The sequence below is a fragment of the Poromitra crassiceps genome (genome assembly GCF_964638095.1).
Source record: "Poromitra crassiceps genome assembly, chromosome: 1".
Classification (NCBI taxonomy): domain Eukaryota; kingdom Metazoa; phylum Chordata; class Actinopteri; order Beryciformes; family Melamphaidae; genus Poromitra; species Poromitra crassiceps.
Window position 1 is genome coordinate 67,311,474 of NC_139623.1, and position 23,624 is coordinate 67,335,097.

The window sequence follows — 23,624 nt, forward strand, 5'->3', positions numbered from 1 at the left end:
ACTACAGGAGAGAGATAGAGGACAGGAGATACGTCCTCCCTGCCTGCAGGACTACAGGAGAGAGATAGAGGACAGGAGATATGTCCTCCCTGCCTGCAGGACTACAGGAGAGAGATAGAGGACAGGAGATATGTCTGCCCTGCCTGCAGGACTACAGGAGAGAGATAGAGGACAGGAGATGTCTGCCCTGCCTGCAGGACTACAGGAGAGAGATAGAGGACAGGAGATATGTCTGCCCTGCCTGCAGGACTACAGGAGAGAGATAGAGGACAGGAGATATGTCTGCCCTGCCTGCAGGACTACAGGAGAGAGACAGAGGACAGTGGGGGGTGGAGGGTTTCAAGTCACTGACCAAACACTCTTATTTCGATTGCTGTCAGAATATAGAGCCATTTAACACTTATTGGAACACAAAAGCATCACTGAATGCAGCTTTAACTGTCTCAACCTCAGCTTTAACAGTCTCAGCGTAACTATCTGAGCACATTTTAACAATTCCCCCACTTTCTCTTGTTCAATGAGAGAAGTATAGCCCAGCTGGCCCAGCCTGGTAGAACCATCCTGATAACGTTATCTCACTATCAGTGGGCGGGAGTACTTGCCTTGACAGACAACTCCTTCAGCCAATCAGTGTCGCCACATGCAGTCCAAAATAATCCATCCATCTCAGAAGAACGACGAAAACATATTTTCCGGCAATAAACTCCTGGTGCATAGTGTTCGTGTTTAATTGTTGTTATTGAGTCTATTTCTGCAAGAACTGCACTTATGGCTGTGTTTACCTCATTGATCTTTCTGGAAATGGGAGACGCCATTACTGTTCTTGCAGCAGCTGAGCGGCGGCCCTGATTGGCTGAGTAGCATCACATGGGTTGCCAGTGGCGACCCTGATTGGCTGAGTAGCATCACATGCGATTATCAATGCATGCAATTGGTCTGTGAGGCTGGTGAACTAGTAACAAAGTCTAGAAATGCTGTGCCAGTTAAAATTGAAACGCTCCATCAAACTTTAATAATTCTCAATGATTTATCAGTTATAGGTCTGAGTCCGCATAGGACAGACTCTGGGTCCGGACCCGGACCGCGCTCCGCCATTTGGTGATGCCTGCCCTGCCCTAGTCTATAAGCACAGACAAAAGTACATAGAGAGCCAAAGTGAACGTCACTTCCTGCCTTTCTCTATGCCAGCGTCTGAAGAAATATGAATGGTGGTGAACGGCGAGAGACGATACTTATTTTGATCCCAGCAATAAAGTAAAAAGAAAACTGGAGCAGCTCGGACCATTTAGCTCAGGAGGTAGAGCGGGTCGGCCAATGACGCAAGGGTTGGCGGTTCGATCCCCGCTCCCTCCCAGCTGCTGTCGCTGTGTCCCTGGGCAAGACACTTAACCCTCCTTGCTCCCGATGATGTGTAGGCACCCTGCGTGGCAGCCTGCCGCCATCGGTGTATGAATGGGTGAATGTAGACTATCTACTGGTTGTAAAGCGCTTTGGATAAAAGCGCTATATAAATGCAGGCCATTTACCATTTACCAATGACTGTGTTCCACCAATAATGAGCTGTGAGGTGCAGCAATTTCACATGGGACAGCCCCACACCCCCCCCCCCCCCCCCACCATCTGCTCACATGGGACAGCCCCACACACACACCCCCACTATCTGTTCACATGGGACAGCCCCACACCCCCCCCCCCCACCATCTGTTCACATGGGACAGCCCCAGAATTCGAAATTTTGAATTTGAATTGCTCTTTTTGAATTCGAAATTTTGAATTTTGAAATTGAATTGCTCTATTTGAATTCGAATTTTTTCATTTTGAAATTGAATTGCTCTATTTGAATTTGAATTGCTCTATTTGAATTCGAATTTTTTCATTTTGAAATTGAATTGCTGTTTTTTATTTTGAAATTTTTATTTTTTAATGTGAGTTGAAAAACTGAATCTGAATAGCATAATTTTAAACTGAATTTATTTGCTTTGAAATTATTCAGTTTCCACATTCCTATTCCAAAATTCAATTCAAGATTTTCAGAATCTTGTGTTCAAAAATTTCAACATGTGTGTGCGCCATCCGGGTCCTCAAGGAGGAAGAGGAGGAAGGAGGAAGAGCAATCGAGCGCTGATTGACCTAACTCCTTTTTGGCCGAGGCACCACACACTAGGGATGTCAATTTTCGGTTAATTTCACTTTCGATTAACCGACGCTAATAATCGATTAACCTATCGGTTAATTCATAATTTTTTAATATTATTATTATTATTATTTTTTTTGTCTATTTACTCAATGAGCTCATGCCCAAACAAGGCGTGTCTATTTAGATGCTGAAATGTTAATGCTTTTTGTGTTAGAATTTCTAACACAAAAAGCATTAACAAGCATTAACAAAAAGCATCAACATTTCAACACAAATTATTTTTGTGTTAGAATTTCTAACACAAAAAGCATTAACATTTCAGCATCTAAATAGACACGCCTTGTTTGGGCATGAGCTCATTGAGTAAATAGACAAAAAAAAAAAATATTAACTGATAGACCGACAGCAATAACCGAACAACGACGTTAGCGACGGTTAATCGAAGAACGGTTAACCGTTGACATCCCTACCACACACCCACTCCCGCTAGAACTATTTGGTCTTGTTGTATTCAGGTTCGCTACAATCATAGAAGACCACTTTGAGTTGAACAAGGATGTTTATACAGTATGTGTCCCAATTCAGGTGCTGCAGTCCACCAAGGCTGCGGTCTACAAAGGTCTGTCCTCCGCGGACCAGTCAGGGGAGTGCGCAGCCTTGAGACTGAGCGAAACGAGACGGTCTAGCCTACTACTCCTGTGTCTAGCTGTTCACGCCCCCACAATGGTTTCCTTAGCAACCAGTTGACAGTGCGAGCGAATCTGGGAATCCCATCTCCCGCACCGGACTGTCTCAAAAGTTTAAGGCACGAACAGAAAGCCTAATAACATGGAGCCAGAGCAAATTGTTTTGCTAATCATTTTGTTTTATTTTATGGAAGAGTTGGAGCTTCACCGCCGCCGCATGTTTCTCAGGCTGGGAGAGGATGAGCAGGTAAAACCCTTCTAAACCGATGGGAGCGCCGGCGCTCCCAAATACCATGCCCTGTTCTCAGTACCGTAACTCCTAGACCGTTTGAGCTATCGACAAAATCTCGACGGTTCTAGAAAGAGGAGAAGCTGCGCTTTCTCCCCATATACATGACATTACGGTAATCCGTTGGGAACATACGTCAGCAGCGCGACAAACAAACAGGGAAGTGAAATCTGAAAAAAGCCGGCGCTCCCAAATACCATGCCCTGTTCACAGTACCGTAACTCCTAGACCGTTTGTGCTATCAGAGAAATCTCGACGGTTCTAGAAAGAGAAGAAGCTGCGCTTTCTCCCCATATAGACGGTTTTCACCAGAGGGCAACCCCACAGCACTTCCTTTTTCTCAGCATTCGGCAAACTGTAGAAATATTCACTCGACATCGTTACTTTTGTTTTCGCTGCTGAGCTGTATAGACGGTTTTCACGGAATGGTCAGTCCTGCACTTGAATGTTTTTTTTTCTTTTATGTCCATAGCAAACACTGCAACAGGAAGTGAGCGGGGGTTCAATTTAGAATGTTTTTGTTGTCAAGTTAAAACCGTCTATACATGACATTACAGTAATCCATTGGGAACATACGTCAGCAGCGCAACAAACAGGGAAGTGAAATCAGAAAAAGACGAGAGAGAGAAAAGAAAGTCACACGGTGTATTTTTTGGAACAACTCCCAGACATTTATCAGTTTTATTCGTTTTATTTCAGTGTTTGTCCGTTGTCTTTCAGTGTTTTGTGTAGTCTTTTTTTTAGTCTCAACATGTCGAAGCGTTCAATCAGAACGACCAAGCGACCACGGAGATTCAGTCACAGTGAAGAAGACGCCACGCCATTGTAAGTACTGTGAAATACTTTTCAGTAAATATACAGTGGATATTGACTTCACTCAAACAAAAACTTTCAACTTTATTGAAATAATACTTCTCAATATCATGACCTAGCATGAGTAATAACAATATGTATAGTAAATACAGAGGTGGATAGGCTATCCAAGGTGCGCCTTTACGCATGCACTTTCCCTCTGCAGCTCTGAATTTACTTGGGGTAACCCCCACTATATTCTTGTGTGCAACATTACCTTTTTTTTCAATATGATATGCAGTAATTATTTTATTTTCATCTAAAAGTTGTGAACATTTTTTTATGACTCCCATCACTGATCAGTGGGACAGAAATAGCTGGTGTATTTTACTAGGGATGATTGATTTATGATGATGATGTCACAGTGGGATTTAGGACATCACTGATGATGTCACAGTGGGATTTATGACATCACAGATGATTTCACAGTGGGATTTATGACATCACAGTGGGACAGAGAAACAAACAGAGCCCCAGCTCCCATCACTGATCAGTGGGACAAAAATAGCTGGTGTGGGTAGGTGGATATCATGCAGTCAATTACATTTATATTTTATCTTATCTTATGTCTATATTTTTAGGGTGCCTTGACTGCCTTCTGCTGACCAGGGGGATCCAGAGCCAGCTGATGAAGAACCAGGCCCTCCCTGGAAGTGTGATGTGTGCACTGTGGACCTGTGTCCAGGCAGGAACTGTTTCAAGGAATACCACCAAGGAAAAGGCCAGAACACATCTGGAAATTAGGAAAGACAATAAAAAGGCCAGGGAGCTCACAGACTTTGTTGGACATTGTAAATAGTTTGTATAGTTCAAATTTTCAGTTCCCAAAAAAAAAAAAAAAAAAAAAAAAAGTTTCAATTTCAGTGTACATGTACATGTGTACCTGTAAATGTGAAATCACAGTTTGTGCAAAAGAAAGCACAAAAAGTGATTGTGCCTGATGAGGAAAAAGAAGCAGAAGAACCTCTTTCCAGAAGCATGGGGGGCAAAAACTTTACTGACAGTTGGATAACAAGTTCATTTTCCAATTCAAATTGTGTAAATCTTTATATCTGTGGAATTATATTGCTTTCTATACTAAAGGCCTGTCAAATCCAATTCCGTTTTTTGTTTTTCTTCCCTCTAAACTGTTATTACACACTCAAGACATACTGTGAAATGTAAATAACTCCAGATAATGGAAGTTGAACTGATTCTGAAAAAAGGGGCAAAAGCACTTACTCCAAAAACATTTTCGGACTCTTTTACAGCCAAAACAACTAAATATTTCCAGGCGGACTTTATCAGGCTTAGCTTTAGAAGGGTTAAGCTGTGTCACTTACTTTTAGCTTTCTAAATGTTTACGTGGTTAATATGGCTAATGTCAGTTCATTTTTCATTTCATATAGCCTAAGCCTAACCTTACAGGGTTTTTGCTATAGATAGCCTAGACTAGGCCTTAGATAGATAGCTAGCCTCCCTCTCAAAGCCCATGGGAGAAAGTGACATGGCATATCGTATCTTGCTATTGTTTAACATGTTTTTCTTCTCCTTTCCCCCCAGACCAGACCCCTATATGCACCCCAAACACCACCCAAGATGATGCCCCACTAGAAGACATTTTATGCCAGATTTATTTATATGTACATATTTTATAAATTGGTTCACTTTTTCAGTATCCCCCTCCATTAGATGTGATGCATTATTTATTTCTACATGTTTGAATAACTATTTAGAGGACAAAATAAATTATTACTACCACTGTTGTCATGCTCTGTCTAGTGAAGTCTCAGGGCTTAACAGTTTGTGTTGCCCAAGTTCAGGTTATAATCATCAGATCAACTACTCATAAGGACATCAGGGAAGCATAGAGGGATCTGGACTCCTAGGACAGGATTGACAATTCTGTGAAAACAGTCTATAAAAACACTCTTATCTGCAAGACTCAAATAGAAAGAGAAAACTGTCCATACATATTCTGGAGCCAAAGCTTTTTCCAATGCACGTTTGCATTCATATGCAGTGAAGATCTAGTAACTATGACAGTATATTCAGATCTATATAAACTGTAAAACCTGCTTGACATACTTTTCCCACAGGCCTGCTATTGGAGACAGTAAATATGAATGTGTTTTCTGTTAAATGATCTCTTTGCACCATAACATTGTTGTGCCGTGTAAAAAGAAAGAAAAAAGATTTTCTTAAACAAAATATTTATTATATAACAAACTGTACATGTACGAAATAATCTATACATGGATAAAAAAAACATTCATGAAAACAGAACAAAACCTGAATGTGCAAAACCAAGGTAAACAAGCAGACATTCATGTCGCTATGATGATTCAGCAGAATAATAACAAAAAGAACAATACGAACAATAATACTAACATAAATATATATATTATTTTACTTTTCAATTAGTCTTTCTAAGAGAGCAAAGAAGCGGCCGGCTCTCTCCTTCGGAGTCTCATGTCGTCCATAGGCAGCTCCAGCATCTCGTCCTTCTTTGCTTTCTTTGGTGGCCCTGGCTCACACGCTCCTGTCTCTCCTTCCTCCTCCTCCTCTTCCTCCACTGCTGTACCTGGCCCTTTCTTTTTGGCCCAAGAAACAAACAAAAGGCAGCAGATATCAGAGTTGTCAACAAAACAAAGGTTTGTATCCCTAGTGGCTATTTCAGTTATGTGCTTTGTATAGGTAAGTAATTAAAACTGACTGATTATCCTGTAGCTCACATGTGTCAAACTCAAGGCCCGGGGGCCAAATCCAGCCCTTGTGTGTAGAAGCATCTACTGCAATTGCAAGTATCACTGCAATAAGCGATACCAATACAATACTCACATTTAAAAGTGAATTGCCCCTGGTCTGTTCTTTAATCTTGTTCTCTGCCATAATCCTTACTCTGGAGAGAGGAGAGAGGACTATTACTGTTAAGAACACACAAGCTGACAGACTATTGATTATGATGTAATGTGCTATGAGAATGCAGCAATGCATGCAGTATGAACATTTTGAATATAAGTGATAGTTCTATAATTCTTAGTATAAATATAAGATGTAGCCTATAAGATAATGGTACAGCAGCAGTACAGCCCTATACATTCAGCAGATTATTATTTACACAAGTTATTTATTTGTTTTATAAAACTTGCTTTCTTGTCTTTAAAGTCCCTGGAAACCAAAATCCACAAAAACGTTCTAACTATGTTATTTAGGGTCTTATGTTAGTAATTGTCTGCCTCCGAAATTATTATACATTACTTTCAACCCAAACCTTAAAATCGACACTTTTCTACAAGATTCTACAAGGTACTTCCTCATTGAAGAGAGCAGTGCGCGAGGTGCTAAAATGCAGGAGCTTATGACGTCATAAGCTCTATATAACCTTTGTACACGCGCGCAACCCGCCCTACTGTGTGTGTGTGTGTGTGAGTAACCTCGCGTCACCAGGCTGTGTCGAGCGCTATGCTGCTCTCTCTCTCTCTCACTAGTCGCGAGAGAGAGAGCGAGAGCGAGAGCAAGAGAGAGAGAGGCATAGCGCACACACAGCACACACAAGTGGGAGGGAGACAGAGAGCGAGCGCTGTGGGGGCAAAGAACGGACGGAGATCTCTTCTCCTCTCAGCAACGCGCGAACACACACACACACACTCTCTCTTCCTCTCTCTCTCTCTATCTAGAGAGAAATTTCCCTGCTGCAGACGGGACACACCCACACAGTCCGCGGGAGAAAATACACTCTAAAAAATAATTGATTCTCATGAGTTTTGCCACGACTGTCAAACCTAAATTTATATACTTTGCAACGTTCATCATCGTTCAAATTTGGCTGGTGGCTTATTAACATAGGGTCCTGTGATGTGATTAACTCAAAATGCTAAATAATAATAAAATATTTCTGGTTTCCAGGGACTTTAAGTATTGTATCTATACAGTAAATAGTGCAGGTCTCCATGCACTGCGCATTCCACAACAAAAGAACATCGCCAGCTCAGATTGTTCATTTGTTTTGTTTTCTCCAGATAGTCCCGTATTCTGGTTTAACACGCTTTCTCTAAATTGGCCCAGTTGGCGTTGTAGGCGCTGGTAGATGCGTTCCATAACACAGTCAGAATGTAGGCTATTCTGTTGCACACTGAATGTATTCTGTTACGCACTGTTAATGCGTTAATTGTAGCAATATAAGTTCATATCAGCTTGTAGCGTACGAATCGGGAGCTGTAACAGCGATCAAAGCGGCTGGATCAGGTGAGCTGGCGCTGCCCAATTACGCACAGGGGGGAGACCACAGCTTCAATGCGTAGATGAAATATCATCAAAGTTGCCAATTGATTTGTACTGCCACCACCCACGGCTCAACGGGCGTTTCTGCACTCCTCCAGTTTGCCCATGACATTATTCAGGTGTTTGTTGTTTTTCTTCCTTGGGAAGAACCGTGGTGGGTCCCATAATAACGCATCGCAGTAGCACTCTTCTTCATGCTGTCGTAAATAATAACGCACAAAACACCCCTTGGAGAAGTGTGGGAACGCCGCGTTTCCCCGCGTTACATTAGCTACACCTATGCCCGCCTCCACACACACACACACCCTGGAAAACTTTACACGAATTTGAATCACCAACATCGGCAAAGGCAGCATGACCGTGGTATGAAATTAAATGGGGCTTTACAGTCGCAGTGAGCAGACCCGGCGGCGCTGGATAGCCAGCTAGGGCTGTGTTACATGGACCAAGCAACCCGGGAGACAAGCCTCTTTGACGGCCGTCAGCAGCGGTTACTCCCGCTGCACGGAGAGTGACATGGCAGTCTAGTGGAATGCTCACGAGCCAAGCCCTGCAGCTCTTTACAACAGAAACACGTCACATTTTTTCACAATACTGACAAATATGAGATCTACAATAATCTAAGCGTCGGTTAATCACCTCTAAAGTTGACAGAAGTGCATTTAGTAAGGAATTTGCAAACGAGAATTGTAAGATCTTACCTGTTGCCTGTACGAAAAAATGGCGGCGATTTCAGATTGCTCTTCCTCCTTCCTCCTCTTCCTCCTTGAGGACCCGGATGGCGCACACACATGTTGAAATTTTTGAACACAAGATTCTGAAAATTTTGAATTGAATTTTGAAATAGGAATGTGGAAACTGAATAATTTCAAAGCAAATAAATTCAGTTTAAAATTATGCTATTCAGATTCAGTTTTTCAATTCACATTAAAAAATAAAAATTTCAAAATAAAAAACAGCAATTCAATTTCAAAATGAAAAAATTTGAATTCAAATAGAGCAATTCAATTTCAAAATGAAAAAATTCGAATTCAAATAGAGCAATTCAATTTCAAAATGAAAAATTTCTAATTCAAAAAGAGCAATTCAAATTCAAAATTCAAAATTTCGAATTCAAGTTGAGCAATTCGAATTCAATTTGAGGTGGCACATAAATCAGCCCATACATAACCACTATCCCAGAATATGATTGCATGTTTGATTGTCCAATAATCACTGTTTTATGGAGTTGGAGAAAGAGTTGAGAGATATGATGTTCCTTAGATCTGTGGGTATAGTGTTCCAGGTATGTGCTGCTCTGTAGCAAAAGGCTGACTGCCCAAAGCTACTTCTCCTATGTGCTATTTTACAATCCCCTCTGGTAGAGGCTCTGCTAGATTAGTTTTGGTTTTGTGTAATGAATTCATTGAGCAGAGAGGGGGGGTGCAGACCATGAAAAATGTTATACACAAATAACATATCTGCAAGTTTGATCATGTTCCCAATTTAATAAATCATGTTTAACAAAAATTGTACAGTGATGATAAATTTGACTTTTTCTCCAATGTTTTCAAAGCCTGCTTATAGAGTGTTTCCTACCCGTCTGTGTTCAGCTGGTAAATAAGTGATTCATGTGTGAGAGAATCATGGTGTTGATGTACCACTTTGAAGCCTCAGTAGTTAAATTATCCCTAATGTTTTTTTTTTGCCAGGTTAAATATGATGCAACTTTTCATACAACTTTTTTAACTTTAAATGTAAGCTGGGAGTCAATTATGATATGCCTAAATATTTTACATTATCAATTAATTTAGGGTTATTTCAGTAATACCAATTTTGCTTGTATTATGTATATGATATTAAAGAGATTGTCAGAGAACTAATGCTGTAAATTGTACAAGCAAACCTCTAACCTTGTGCATTATTAAAAATATTAATGTTTACATTAAGAATTGACCCCCAAAGCAGTTACTTAATGTACTTTTTACTTAACATGACCAACACACTACAGTCAATGCAGTGGGGAGATAAGTGCTTTGTTTAGAGCAGTGGAGAGATAAGTGCTTTCTTTAGAGCAGTGTTAGGGTTAGGGTTAGGGTTAGTGTGTGTAAACAACAACTTTAGATTTTAAATCGAGATGCATTACATTACATTACGTCATTTGGCAGACGCTTTTATCCAAAGCGACTTACAATAACACATTTTTTGTCAGCAATAGAGCAATCAACTATAGAGCACAGTCTATGACAACGACAACTTCTGAAGGAACAGTGGTACAAGTTTAGGTTAGTGGTACAAGTTTAGGTTAGGTTTTTTTTTTTTTTTTTTTTTTAAAGAAAGAGAGAGAACGAAGTTAGAACAAGAAGGGCCCAGATGGAGCCTGAAAAGGTGAGTCTTTAGTCTTTTCCGAAAGATCGGCAGTGATTCAGCCGTCCTGACCGAAGGTGGAAGCTCGTTCCACCATTGAGGTGCCAGGGACGAGAAGAGTCGAGATCGGGATGAGCGACTTTTGAGCCCCCGTAGCGAAGGAGGGGCGAGGCGACCTGCACTGGTGGAGGACTGAAGGGAGCGCTGAGAGGTTTGGAACCTGACCATAGATTGCAGGTACAGGGGAGCTGACTGGTGTACTGCCCTGTAGGCCAGTACCAGTGTCTTGAATTTGATGCGGGCCGAGATGGGAAGCCAGTGGAGCTCCTGGAAGAGGGGAGTGACGTGAGAGAATTTGGGTTGGTTGAATACCAGACGGGCTGCAGCTTTTTGAATGAGCTGAAGCGGTCGGATGTCGGTGGCAGGTAGGCCGGCCAGGAGCACGTTGCAGTAGTCCAGGCGGGAGGAGACAAGAGACTGGACCAGGAGTTGAGTCGCTTCTCTTGTGAGAAAGGGACGGATTTTGCGGATGTTGTAGAGAGAGAACCTACAGGAGCGTGCTGTAGCAGCTATGTTGGCTGAGCAAGACAGCTGGTTGTCAAGGAGCACCCCAAGGTTCTTAGCTGTTTGGGAGGGAAGTACAGTGGTGTTGTCAATGGAGATGGAGAGATCTGCGAGAGGGCAGTCTTTTCCTGGGAGGAAGAGTAGCTCTGTTTTACCAAGGTTGAGATTGAGGTGGTGGGCAGACATCCAGTCGCCAATGTCTTTGAGGCATGCAGAGATGCGAGCCTCGATTTGAGTGTCGGAGGGGGGGAAGGAAAGGAAAAGCTGGGTGTCATCAGCATAGCAGTGATAAGAAAAGCCATGAGAAGAGATCACATAGGCAAGAGATCTGATATAGAGAAGGAAAAGGGGCCCAGGACTGAGCCCTGGGGGACACCGGTGGTAAGAGGACAGGATCTGGAGAGGGACCCTCTCCATGAGACCTGGTATGAGCGGTTCGAGAGGTAGGAAGCAAACCAGGAGAGTGCAGAACCTGAAATGCCGAGGTCAGACAGAGTGGAAAGAAGGATTTGGTGGTTGACTGTATCGAAGGCAGCAGACAGGTCAAGGAGGACAAGAACAAAGGAGAGGGATGAGGCCTTAGCAGTGTGAAGGGCCTCTGTGACAGCAAGAAGAGCTGTCTCAGTGGAGTGAGAAGCCTTGAAACCGGACTGCAGAGGATCCAGGAGGTCATTTTGGGAGAGATAGCGAGAAAGTTGTTCGGATGCTGCTCGTTCGAGGGTTTTGGAAAGGAATGAGAGAAGAGAGACAGGTCTGTAGTTGTGAATAGCAGTAGGGTCAAGGGAGGGTTTCTTAAGCAGAGGCTTGACTCTTGCAGTCTTTAGAGCAGGTGGACCAAGACCAGAGGACAGAGAGGAGTTAATGAAGGTAGTGAGGAAGGGAGATATGTTAGGTGAGATGGTTTGGAGGAGAGAGGAAGGGATAGGATCGAGGGGGCAGTAAGTGGCTCGGTTCGAGCTGATGAGTTTAAGCACTTCATCGGGAGAGAGGGGAGAGAAGGAAGGAAATCCAGGGACAGGGGGCCGAGGAGCAGGATTGGAGTCGGGAGTGTTAGTGAGGGTGCCTGGAGGATGGAAGGAGGAGCTGATGTCATCCACCTTTTTAGTAAAGAAGGTTACAAAATCATCAGCAGAGAGGGAGGAGGGGGGGGGGAGAGGGAGGGTTGAGGAGCGTGGAGAAGGTGGAGAACAGTTTACTGGGGTTGGATGCAGAGGACTGGATTTCAGAGATGAAGAAGGAGGTTTTTGCTTTGGAGACAGCAGAGGTGAAGTTGGAGTGGATAAGGTGGTAGGAAGAGAGATCTTCAGGGAGATGTGATTTTCTCCATTTTCTCTCAGCTGCCCGAAGCTCAGCCAAGGAGAAGGGGGAGAAGATCGGGCAGGCTTAGTGGTGAGTGGGCAAAGAGAATCAAGAGCGGAGGAGAGAGAGGAGAGAAGAGTGGTGGAAGCCTCTGGACAGGAGAGCAAATTGCTCGGCAGGGGGAAGCAGGGAGAGGACGGTAGAAGAGAGGGAGTCGGGTGAGAGAGTTTTTAGGTTGCGTCGGGTGGTGGTAGAGTGAGGGGGAGATGGGTGGGAGGAGGGGAGGGGGATGGGAAGGGAGAAGCTGATAAAGTGGTGGTCGGATACAGGAAGAGGAGTCACAGTGAGATTAGAGGTGGAGCAGGATCTGGTGAAGACCAGGTCAAGCACATTCCCTGCTTTGTGAGTAGGAGGAGATTGAGAGAGGTAAAGGAGATGCAAGGTAAAGGAGATGCAAGACTCACAGGGTTAAAGCTTCAAGTTCAAGCATCCATGGGGGAAAAAAATAAAAGATTGATCTCGGGATTTTATGAATCGATATTGGATCATTCAAATGAACATTGATTCGATTAAAAAAAAAAAGTTTGACACCATGGAGTTTGGAATTTAAAAATCGAATTACAGTAGCTGACATACACCATGAATTGCAAAACAATTGGTGAACATGTAAACTAGATGTAGACAGAAGTAAATGAAGTGTAATTAAATGACACATTGTTAGATAGAACATGACACATAGAACATGTAATGTTCTACATTAAAGGAGCATAAAGTTGTTGTGATTTATATCGCCCTCTACAGGCAAACAGCAGGAACTACAACACTAGCTGTGTTTCCATTACAGTTTTTCGCAAAATAATTGCGATATTTCTACAACTTCGTCAAAGTACAATTGCGACTTGTAGGCGTTTCCATTGAAGTTGAGTTTGGTCTGACGGCGCGCACACCTGAATGCAATTCCCGGCCATTACCAGCAGCTGCCACAGTGATTACGCATGGGGATCTGTCCCATATCCTGTCCCCTGCATGCTCAAATCCAACCAATGGTCAATGCAAATCACAACATGAAGTTAGAACGCATATAAACGAGCCTGATTATCAATTCAAAAGAAAATGAGTGGCAACATGTTGCTGGCTGCGGTGAATGCAGTGAGCGCGACAGAGGAAAAAAGGTAGCCTAATACAACTGGTCCGATTTAGAGATGGAGGGGGGAAAAGGCTGATTTGGTGCAATAATCGGAATGTCGTGTATTCAGGGCCCGAAATTAGAGCCCGCCACCCGCCAATGGCGGGCATATTTTAGCTTTGGCGTGTTAGGTTTGGCGTCTCTCCGCCACGTGGCGGGTCGCAAAATAGTCGTCATGTAATATTAAAACTGTGTGTAGCCGCCTGTGTCCACCAAGCGTCTTTTTCCGACTGTTAAACGCTGGGAGTGCGCTGCGGAGCACTGATCCCAGCCACAATATACAAGGAAGCAGTCTGAAATTAACGTTAGTTCAGTGCAGTAGTATACTGTAACACGAGTGCTTCCTGAGGCTGTTCCATTCTGGCTCTCCCGTATAAGCTACCAAACGTGCCTCTGGAATGAAATGCAGTCTCAATTTAGCGGAGGTAAATTGACAGCCGAACGTCGGGCGAATCAATCAATCAATGAATCAATCGCACTTGTTGCCGACACTACTCGTATGATACAGTATATATGAGGAGATAATAGTTATCATGTGTGTTTTGGTGCGCAGCTGGCTAATAGGCTACCAAACATGACTGGAGTGGAATGGAATGCAGTCGTCAATTTAGCGGAGGTAAAAAGCATCTTTTAACCTCTGCTAAATTGACAGCCTACATCGGGCGAATTAATCAATGAATCAATCGCTCGCACTTGTTGCCGACACCACTCGTATGATACAGTATATATGAGGAGATAATAGTTATGTGTGTTTTGGTGCGCAGCTGGCTAATACGAGTGCTTTGTGAGGCTGTTTCATTCTGGCTCTGCCTTATATAGGCTACCAAACATGACTGGAGTGGAATGGAATGCAGTCGTCACTTTAGCGGAGGTAAAAAGCGTCTTTTAACCTCTGCCAGCCTACATCGGGCGAATTAATCAATGAATCAATCGCTCGTGCTTGTTGCCGAGCTATGATGAGGAGATGAATCAAAATGCTTACCCACCAATAAAGCCGAAGCGGAGCGGAGAACGAGTGCAGGAGAGCTAACGCAGGTGCCAGGTGTGAGTGGGAGAGAAAGGTGTGTAGCCCAAGTTGTGCGCTGTGCACTGAGACTGTCGCAGTTATTACTTTTAGCTGCGTTGTTTTTTTTACAACAATTTAAGCTCAAGATTGACTTGACATGTATTGAGTAATCAATCATCAATCAATATATTAAAATAATTTGCTTCAAATTTTACTCTGGCCTCTTATTTAAGTGTGTATTCTTCAACGTAATACCTTATCTACTTGAAATGTACTGAAATTTTTTTATATATATGGATATATGTGACACAAAAATGCGTTTTTTTTTTTGGCCGGTAAGAAATATGCTTGGCGGGTAGATGTTTTCCATCTACCCGCCACTGGCCGGTGGGTCAAAAAGTTAATTTCTGGCCCTGCGTGTATTATAATTATAACATTGCACCTGAAACGTGTGTAATGTATTACTCACAGTCACTGTATTCACTTCAGTCAGGAGCACGTACCGCACCGGTGTGTGCTTTTCATCCCCTCATCTCGCCGCTGTGCTTAATGCGCGCTCACAGGCAGCCTGTCACCATGGACCGATTTCTGCCATTAAACATTATCTATTTTCCCCGGCTCCGCTTTTGCACAACACTCGTCTTTCTGCTAGGTAACGTTGCATCAAAGTTTTCCACTTGCTGCGGAGGTTTTGCCACGGCTTATCGAACCCTTTCTCCCTCATTTTACTTTAATTTTCCGCTCCTTTTCCAAAGGAGAAGATGGGTCACATGCCGTGCAAATGCGGAAAATGTGTTTCCATTACACTTTTGCGATAAACTGCTATATCGACACATCTGAAAAACCACCTCATGAGAGCGCAAAAACTTTTTGCGATATTTGGGAGGTTTTTCGAAATTTACGTGTTTCCATTACCCAATTTCTATTGCGATATTTAGATTTTGCGCATTTCTGAGGGTAATGGAAACACGACTACAGACAGAGTGGCTGGCCTCACGTATTGTGTGTATTTGTACGTATGTACTATGTATCTGATATGACTAATCCACCATTGCATTTAGTCACCATGTTAGATGCAGGAGTTGCCGACACACATTCATTGTAAAGCACGCACGGAGAAGTTGTACTATAAATACAATTATACAATTTAATAAACAAAACTCTGGTTTACTTTTCCATATGAACAAAATAATATCAAACACAGGATCGACAAACTAGGATATTTTCTCTTATAAGTGATGCGATGCGGTCGGAAAACTGTAGCTCTCCACTGTCTAACCAACCTGTCCCACATTTCATTCATTAACTTAAGGTACTACAGAGGGGAGGAGCGTCACCAACGTCACACCCCAGTCATCATCAGGTAAGTATGTCAGGTAACTATTAATTTCAATATCAATTTCAATCCAGGTAAGTCAGTAAGTCAGCCTGTGCTGTATTGAGGACAGGAAAAGTGCCGACAGGAACCTTGGGAGTTTGAGTATTTCATGACATGTTTTACTTCCCAGGTGCGCTGGATTTGCGTTGATCACTGACAGCTGCCGTCTCCGTGTGACTGCATGTGTTGTTTGCTCGCCGCGTGCAAGCGGTGCACCATGTTAGTAAGATCAAACACACCTTGCTGTAAATTCAGTGCAGGCTGTGCAAAGACTGCTTCTAAACGGTTGTTTCACGCAAGCAGTATCATTTTAACAGCGCCAGTGTTCCGGCTAAATTACTGGCTTGAGTAGGCGGACGATCATATCTTCGGATCTGCAATCGGAGGTGGGATACGGGTAGGAGAGCTTTTTGAACAGCCTTGTCCACCTATTGAGGATTCTAACACTGTGTGGCGCCGCTTTACTGTACGAGAATATCTCGGAGTACAGTATAAAGCGGCGTCACTCACGTTAGTCAATGTTTTCTGCAGCAAGAAATCCCCATTGCCAGCTGGCAAGCCTCGTTAAGGCTCCCCATGTGCTTCTCCATGGATGCGTGCTTACAGAAAAAAAGAATCTGTAGTTCAAACAGCCACCCTCGAGCAGAACATCATTCTAACATTCAGTTTGGTCTCAAAATGACACGTTTTGCATCATTCTTACCCGGAAGTGCCTGGAATAAACTGTAGAGCGAGGAAGAGAAGGTAAACACAGACTATCTGCATATATACTGACATTGTAATGATACAAAGCAGGTTAGAAAGTCGGCAAAGCCTTCCTTTAAAGCTTCAGTAGGCAGTTTTAAACAACATCATCAATGGAATGGTAACCATAGCAACATAGCAGATAATAGAACATGAATGACCTTGTTTGTGTGCTGTGATTGTGGTTGTTGATGTTTTTTTGTCAGACCTAGAACCAATGACATAGTATTGCCTACTGCAACTTTAACTATATAGGCTATGGGAAAATCAAGCATAGGCTATTAGAAAACACAAACAACAACCATTAATTGCAGCGGTTGTCCTTAAAAGGAAACACCCTTCCTTCTGCCCCTGTCCTCATGTAACCTACATCAGCTTGACACACCCCACTCTCATCCAGTCCCAGCTAACGTTAGCCTTCAACACTGTTTACATGCCACAACTTCACCTCCCTGCAGACACAGATACGTGTTGTCCTCTGCAGCCAACGGTTAGTTAGTGAACGTTAGAGCCTGAAGTGGACCGTTAGCGGTTAGCCCCCTGCAGGCAGCCAGAGTGGACCGTTAGCTGGACCGTTAGCTCACCATCTGTCCTATCTTCAACAGCCCGGGGATGGTTCGGGTGTAGCCCAGGTTGAGGAAGCCGTCCGAGCCCGTGCCCGGGGTGGTGGTTGTTGTTGTTGTGACGACAGTGTGCGACATGGTGATGGCTGTAAACAACACCCTTTACTGATGTGTGTGTATGTGTGGTTAGGATTTACAGCAGTAACAAGTTACACTAAAACTGCAGAGCAGCAGCGTCCACGAGCTCATCTGACCAGCGTCAAGTCACACACCGTAAGCTACGAGACTTCCGGTTACTGGTTTCAAAATAAAAGCTCGCAATAGAACAGCAACTTTATGACAAGTAATGTTTCGTACAATTGAGATGGGCAGTATTTTAAATACATGTATTTAAAAGCAGTGTGCGACATGGTGATGGCTGTAAACAACACCTTTTACTGTGTTGATTTTAAATACATGTATTTAAAATACGTATTTCAAATATATTTGTGTATTTTGTAATTTCTATTTGGCTGGACCCGAGAAAAATAAGATGTAATTTGTATCAAAATACTTTCAGACCTTGTATTTTACATAAAATACTTTTTTCTTTAATTTTATGTGATTTTATTGTCAAATTGACACATTTTTAACATTGACACCGGTTTAAACTGTGGAGGAAAAAAACGCAATGTGACATGTCACTTCTACTCTGCTTCTGATTGTCTTACCTCAGAACAAACTCAACCACACATCAGAGGCCGAGTACGGTGGGTCTTGAGTCAGACTTCACATCACTTCTTCGTCTAAACTAGTATGACGCCTTGTATTGGTGGAAATTCCCCCAGAGATAAATAACGAATATAAATTGATAATTTAGATATTGCATGCACTGGCCTATCTACAAATGAAATGGTTTACTGCATATTCAAACCAGTGTATCATATTAGAGAGACACAACTAATTATCTTCTTTAATTAAAATTTGCTGTGTGTGGCGGTGTGTGGCGTCAGTGTGGGTCACGATTGTGATGTCATCAGTGATGTCACTTGAGCAATTGTGATGTCATCAGTGATTTCATTCGAGCAATTGTGATGTCATCAGTGATGTAACTTGAGCAACTTTGATGTAGTATGAGCCAATGGTGGAAAGTTGCATGATGGCGCCTAGGTAGGTGGGTGGGCGGTGTCTCTCTGTCTGTCAGTCATGATTTTGGGAGCCCGTGGAACCGGCGATTTCCATAACTGCAGCCATGGCGCATCATCTCCAGGGATACTGTTATGTCAAATATCTATTGCTAAACATGGTCAAAGTTCCAAAACTTGAGGTTAACATGTAGAAAATGCTGCCTGTAAGTCAAAAGCCCTCACAGAAGGTGATTAACAGCTGAAGTGAGGGAAAAATTAGCTGTGCTGAAAAACAGCTAAAACTGAAATTGAAGAACTGTAGTGTGTTAGGGTACAGAAAGGAGAATACTGTCACAGAGGACTAAAGAGACGATTTACCATCTAAAGAAACCAGAAAATTTCACATTTGAGAAGCTGGAATCAGAGAACTAGGACATTTTTCCTTAAAAAAATGGCTCAAAATGATTAATAGATCATCAAAATAAGCAATTAATGTAATATTTGGCAATGAATCGATCAATTGACTAATTGTTGCAGCTCTTTATCAGTTTTTATAAAATGTATTTTTATGTATTTTCAAAATACAAAATACGTATTTATATTTCAAATACATTTTTCAGACCAGTATTTTGTATTTGTATTGTGATACACTTTTTTGAGCAAGTATTTGTAATTTGTATCAAAATACTTTATGATGTATTTTTGCCCATCTCTGCGTACAAACGCTATGGTACAAACATAAAGACACAAGAGCATATTAGAGAAAACATGTATTTCATGTAAAGAATATAGAAAGAATTAAATAAAGAATACACTTTTTTTTTTTACCCGGTAAAGTCCATTTCACTTAGACATCGTTGTTGAAACATGTCATACATTGTCACAATGTGATAACATGTTTAAATGGGCCAAAAAGCTACTAACCCCCATGGATATTACTGGATACATTTCCATATGTTATAATAAGATAATTCAGGAACAATTAATAATAATCATTTAAAAAGTAATAATATAAAAGACAACCCTCATAATGCAATAATTTATGTTAATGTAATAAACTAGTCGATATCAGGTTTTTTACAGTTTCATGGATATAAGGGGACATTTTAAGTTTTCAAGTTTTTACATTATCTGTCAAGGATTACATCATTATATGACATTTATTGTCATTATTATCACATTATTATTATTATTATTATTATTATTATTATTATAGGCCTACAGGAATCTAACATAGGAGTCTCATCACAGGTCCAGTTTGGGATTATTCTAGTCACTTGAATGTGCAACAGGTTGTATGAGCAATGTCTCAAGTCAGAAGTAGGAGTTTGCAAATTGCACAGAGCGCTTGAAGGCGGCATCAGCCATCGCTTCCATTCGCTTGGTATAGATTTGTGTTACTCCACCCAATCTGGGAACCCAGAGTCTATCAGTTTGACTAAATAATTCTGGGTGCCAAGATTTTAGGGCTACTTCTCCTAAACTACAATTGTTTTGTATGGGTATAGTAGCTTTTATTTTGAAGGACAAATAATGTAACTTCTTTTCTCTTTGTGGTTCACTGACTGAGTCGATGCAACCGTTTTTCAGGAGGTGTGGTTCTGAGATTTGTCAGGAAACAGTAGCTTTCATAGAGCCTCATAGAAACAGAGACAACAGGATTGTTCAGTCATCAGTCTGCAGTCTGATACAGCAGCTTCACCACAGGCAGCACACTGTGGGAACTGGGAAGAATACAAAACACAATGTCAATGGAGTTAAAGATCTATACAATATGGGGGGGGGGGGGGGGGGGGATTGCAGTATCTTGGCCAACTACAGGACTTAGCTCAAGTCCCTACGACAAATCATATCATACTGTGTGTGTGTGTGTGTGTGTGTGTGTGTGTGTGTGTGTGTGTGTGTGTGTGTGTGTGTGTGTGTGTGTGTGTGTGTGTGGATGGGGGGGGGGGGGGGTGGCTGGTGGGGGTGTGTGTGTATGTGGGCGGGGGGGTGTATGTCAGGTATATGATAGGGTTAGGGTTAGGGTTATATATATATATATATATATATATATATACATATATATATATATATATATATATATACACATAGGGTGACTTCAGGTTGTATGGGACACTTTTTGAATTTCCGCCTTAGACGAGAGAGAGAGAGAGAGAGAGAGAGACTGTTTCTGACAGTCAAACTATGATTGACATCGGTAATAAATAATAATTAGTAATTATTATTATTATTATTATTTTATTTTATTTTTTGATAGATGACTCCATCAACATGACAGCTTTTAAAGCAGATCTCTGGCTCCACCTTGTGGGAAGAATAAAAAATATAGATTCAAGATTCAAGATTCAAGATTTTTATTGTCACTCTGTGGTACAAGTATCACGTGTGAAATTCTTGTGCTGTGGACTCCGTTTACAACATAGTACAAATATAACCGGGCATATGAGTGCAAAAACAACAAGAGACACATCAAGCAATAAAGCAGTAGAGTGATAAGACAAGTCAGAGACAGTGGCATATTCACTGCACATAGGTGCACATGTCATGTGCATACTTTAGACGTGCTTAAACATTTTAAATTCGACGTATTTGACGTACAGGTGCAAATAGCATATACCTAATTAAACATACAATTAAACATTAGACATACATAATGGTAGCAGCTACAGTACCGTACAGTACAGCTACTACACTATTTGTGTATGTTAAGGAGTCTCGTGGCCTGTGGGAAGAAACTGTCCCTCAAGCGATTTGTGCGTGCTTTTGGGACCCTGTATCTCCTCCCTGAGGGTAACAGGGAGAACAGGCTGTTGTGGGGATGGTTTGTGTCTTTGATGATCTTCAGGGACCTCCTGAGGCACCGCTGGTTATACAGTTCCTGCAGTTCTGGCAGCTCACATCCTGTTACGTGCTGGGCCGCGCGTCTCACTCTTCGTAGCGCCCTGCGGTCCATGGTGGTACAGTTCCCGTACCAGGTGGTGAAGCAGCCAGTCAGCAGGCTTTCAATGGTGCCTCTGTAGAAGTCCCTAAGGATTTCTGGCCTTAGCCCAAATTTCTTCAGGCGCCTGAGTCTGTGTAGTCGCTGTTGGGCCTTTTTGACAACAGTGGGGGTGTGACCGGCCCAAGTCAGGTCCTGGTGGATGTTGACTCCCAGGTACTTGAAGCTGTCCACCCTTTCCACCACTGTGCCGTTGATGGTGATTGGGGGGTGTGCGCCCCCCCCCCTCCTGTAGTCTACAATGATCTCCTTGGTCTTGGAGACGTTCAGAGAGAGGTGGTTGTCCTGGCACCATTGTTCCAGGGCCCCCACCTCCTCTCTGTAGGCCGTCTCGTCGCCCCCCGAGATCAGCCCCACGACTGCTGTATCGTCTGCAAACTTCACGATGGTGTTCGAAGTTTGAGTCGCCACGCAGTCGTGGGTGTAGAGGTCGTACCAGAAGGGGCTGGAGACGCACCCCTGGGGCGCTCCTATGCTGATGGTCAGTGGGGAGGAGGTGAGGTTGCCCACCCTCACCACCTGGCGGCGATCTGTCAGGAAATCCAGGATCCAGTCGCACATTGCTGTGTTTAGTCCCAGATCCTTGAGCTTGCGTACCAGCCTGGATGGTACTATGGTGTTGAATGCTGAGCTGTAGTCCACGAACAGCATTCTTACATAGGTGTCCTTCCCCTCCAGGTGGGAGAGGGCGGTGTGGAGCACATGTGCTACTGTATCCGCTGTGCTCCTGTTGGGGCGGTATGCAAATTGTAGCGGGTCGTGGTCCGGGGGGAGTGTGGGGCGGATCTGTGATATAACCAGCTTTTCAAAGCACTTGCTGGCTATTGGCGTGAGGGCTATTGGGTGCCAGTCATTGAGGCTGGTCACTTTCTGCTGCTTGGGAATGGGGATGATTGTTGCTGCTTTGAAGCAGGAGGGAACTTGTCGGAGGGAGAGAGACTGGTTGAAAATGTCTGTGAATACGCCTGCCAGCTGGTGGGCGCAGGCCTTGAGGACCCGCCTGGGGATGCCGTCCGGGCCGGCCGCCTTGCGTGGGTTGATACGCAGGAACGACCGGCGCACCTCATCCTCAGTGATGGTGAGAGGGCGGTCTGGATCTGTGGGGGGTGGGAGGTGGCAGGTGAAAGCCCATGCTTGGAGTAAGCCTTTGTTCACACCATAGGCAGAACATAGGCAGAACTGAAGCTTGAGGCAGGCTCAAGGTGAACTGACGCTTAACCGTTCACACAAGAAGCCTTCTCTCCTCGGCGCGTCTTGAACCCGCCAACTCGGCCCTGCACCGGGTGCATTGACGGAATGCCCCGTCTCCATCCATAGCTGGCAGGTGGGTCTGGGACACAGCCTTTACAGCAGGAGAGAGCTCGCTAACGCGTCCAGGAGGCGAGCATGGCACGCTACTAAACGGGCCGGGTATCGTTGCTTCGGCAATGGCTAGCAACCTAGCTTAACGTTAGCTAGCATACAGTTGGTAAGGCTAGCGTCACACGGGCCCTGCTAACAAGGGAAGCTAGGCTAACACAAGGCGAACCTCGCCCAAGCTAGTAATGTAGCTAAAACACAGTGAACACCCCAGCCAGGGGAACACAACCAAGCTAGCTAAGCTAGCGTAACAACCCAGCTAGTCAAGCCGCGTGGCCCGACTAGCACATAACTGCTAAGACTAGCAGACAAGCATGAGGAAAAGATACTCTTAGCTTTTGCAGCAGGTCCTGCCATTCTTGGCGAAGAGAAGAAACTCACACCGCAGTCTTGTCCGCCTTCTCCTGATCGTTGACGGAACAGGTAAGACGGGGGTAGCTACTGGTTAAGAGCTAACAAGCTAGCAGTGGTCTCAGAAGAGGACAGTCTACCAGGGTTGCTGGAAAGGCAAAGAGTGATACATGTTGGCTATTGGCGGGGACGTGACCCCAGTCACGGGGGCGAAGCGGGTAGCCGCGTCATAGCCAAAGCCAAGACGCCTTCAGGCATAATGGGTGGTTTTATAGTGGTCAATTTTTGAGAAAATTGACATTTTTATCCAGTGAGTTCGCTGCGAGAAGCAGCTTGGCATAGTGTGAGAATCCGAAGTTCGAAACAAAGTAAAACGCATCTGTCACCAACAATAAAACAGAAATTAATAGGAATGGTAATAGGAATTAGGAATTTGGATAAATAAACAAACTGTTATAAATTAACAGAGTAAACAATTAAGGATAACTAAAGAG

The 23,624-nt window shown here is 43.3% G+C and overlaps 1 protein-coding gene across 1 annotated transcript in view; it reads right to left on the reverse strand.

Annotated features, from left to right (window-relative positions):
• The window catches only part of cmtm7 (CKLF-like MARVEL transmembrane domain containing 7), a 102,951-nt gene extending 85,487 nt beyond the window's left edge, over window positions 1–17,464 (reverse strand). Inside the window, exon 1 of the mRNA XM_083636791.1 lies at window positions 17,335–17,464. Coding sequence (XP_083492917.1) covers window positions 17,335–17,451 — 117 coding nt within the window. The 5' untranslated portion in view covers window positions 17,452–17,464. The remainder of the gene's footprint in view (window positions 1–17,334) is intronic.
• Window positions 17,465–23,624: the final 6,160 nt, after the last annotated feature.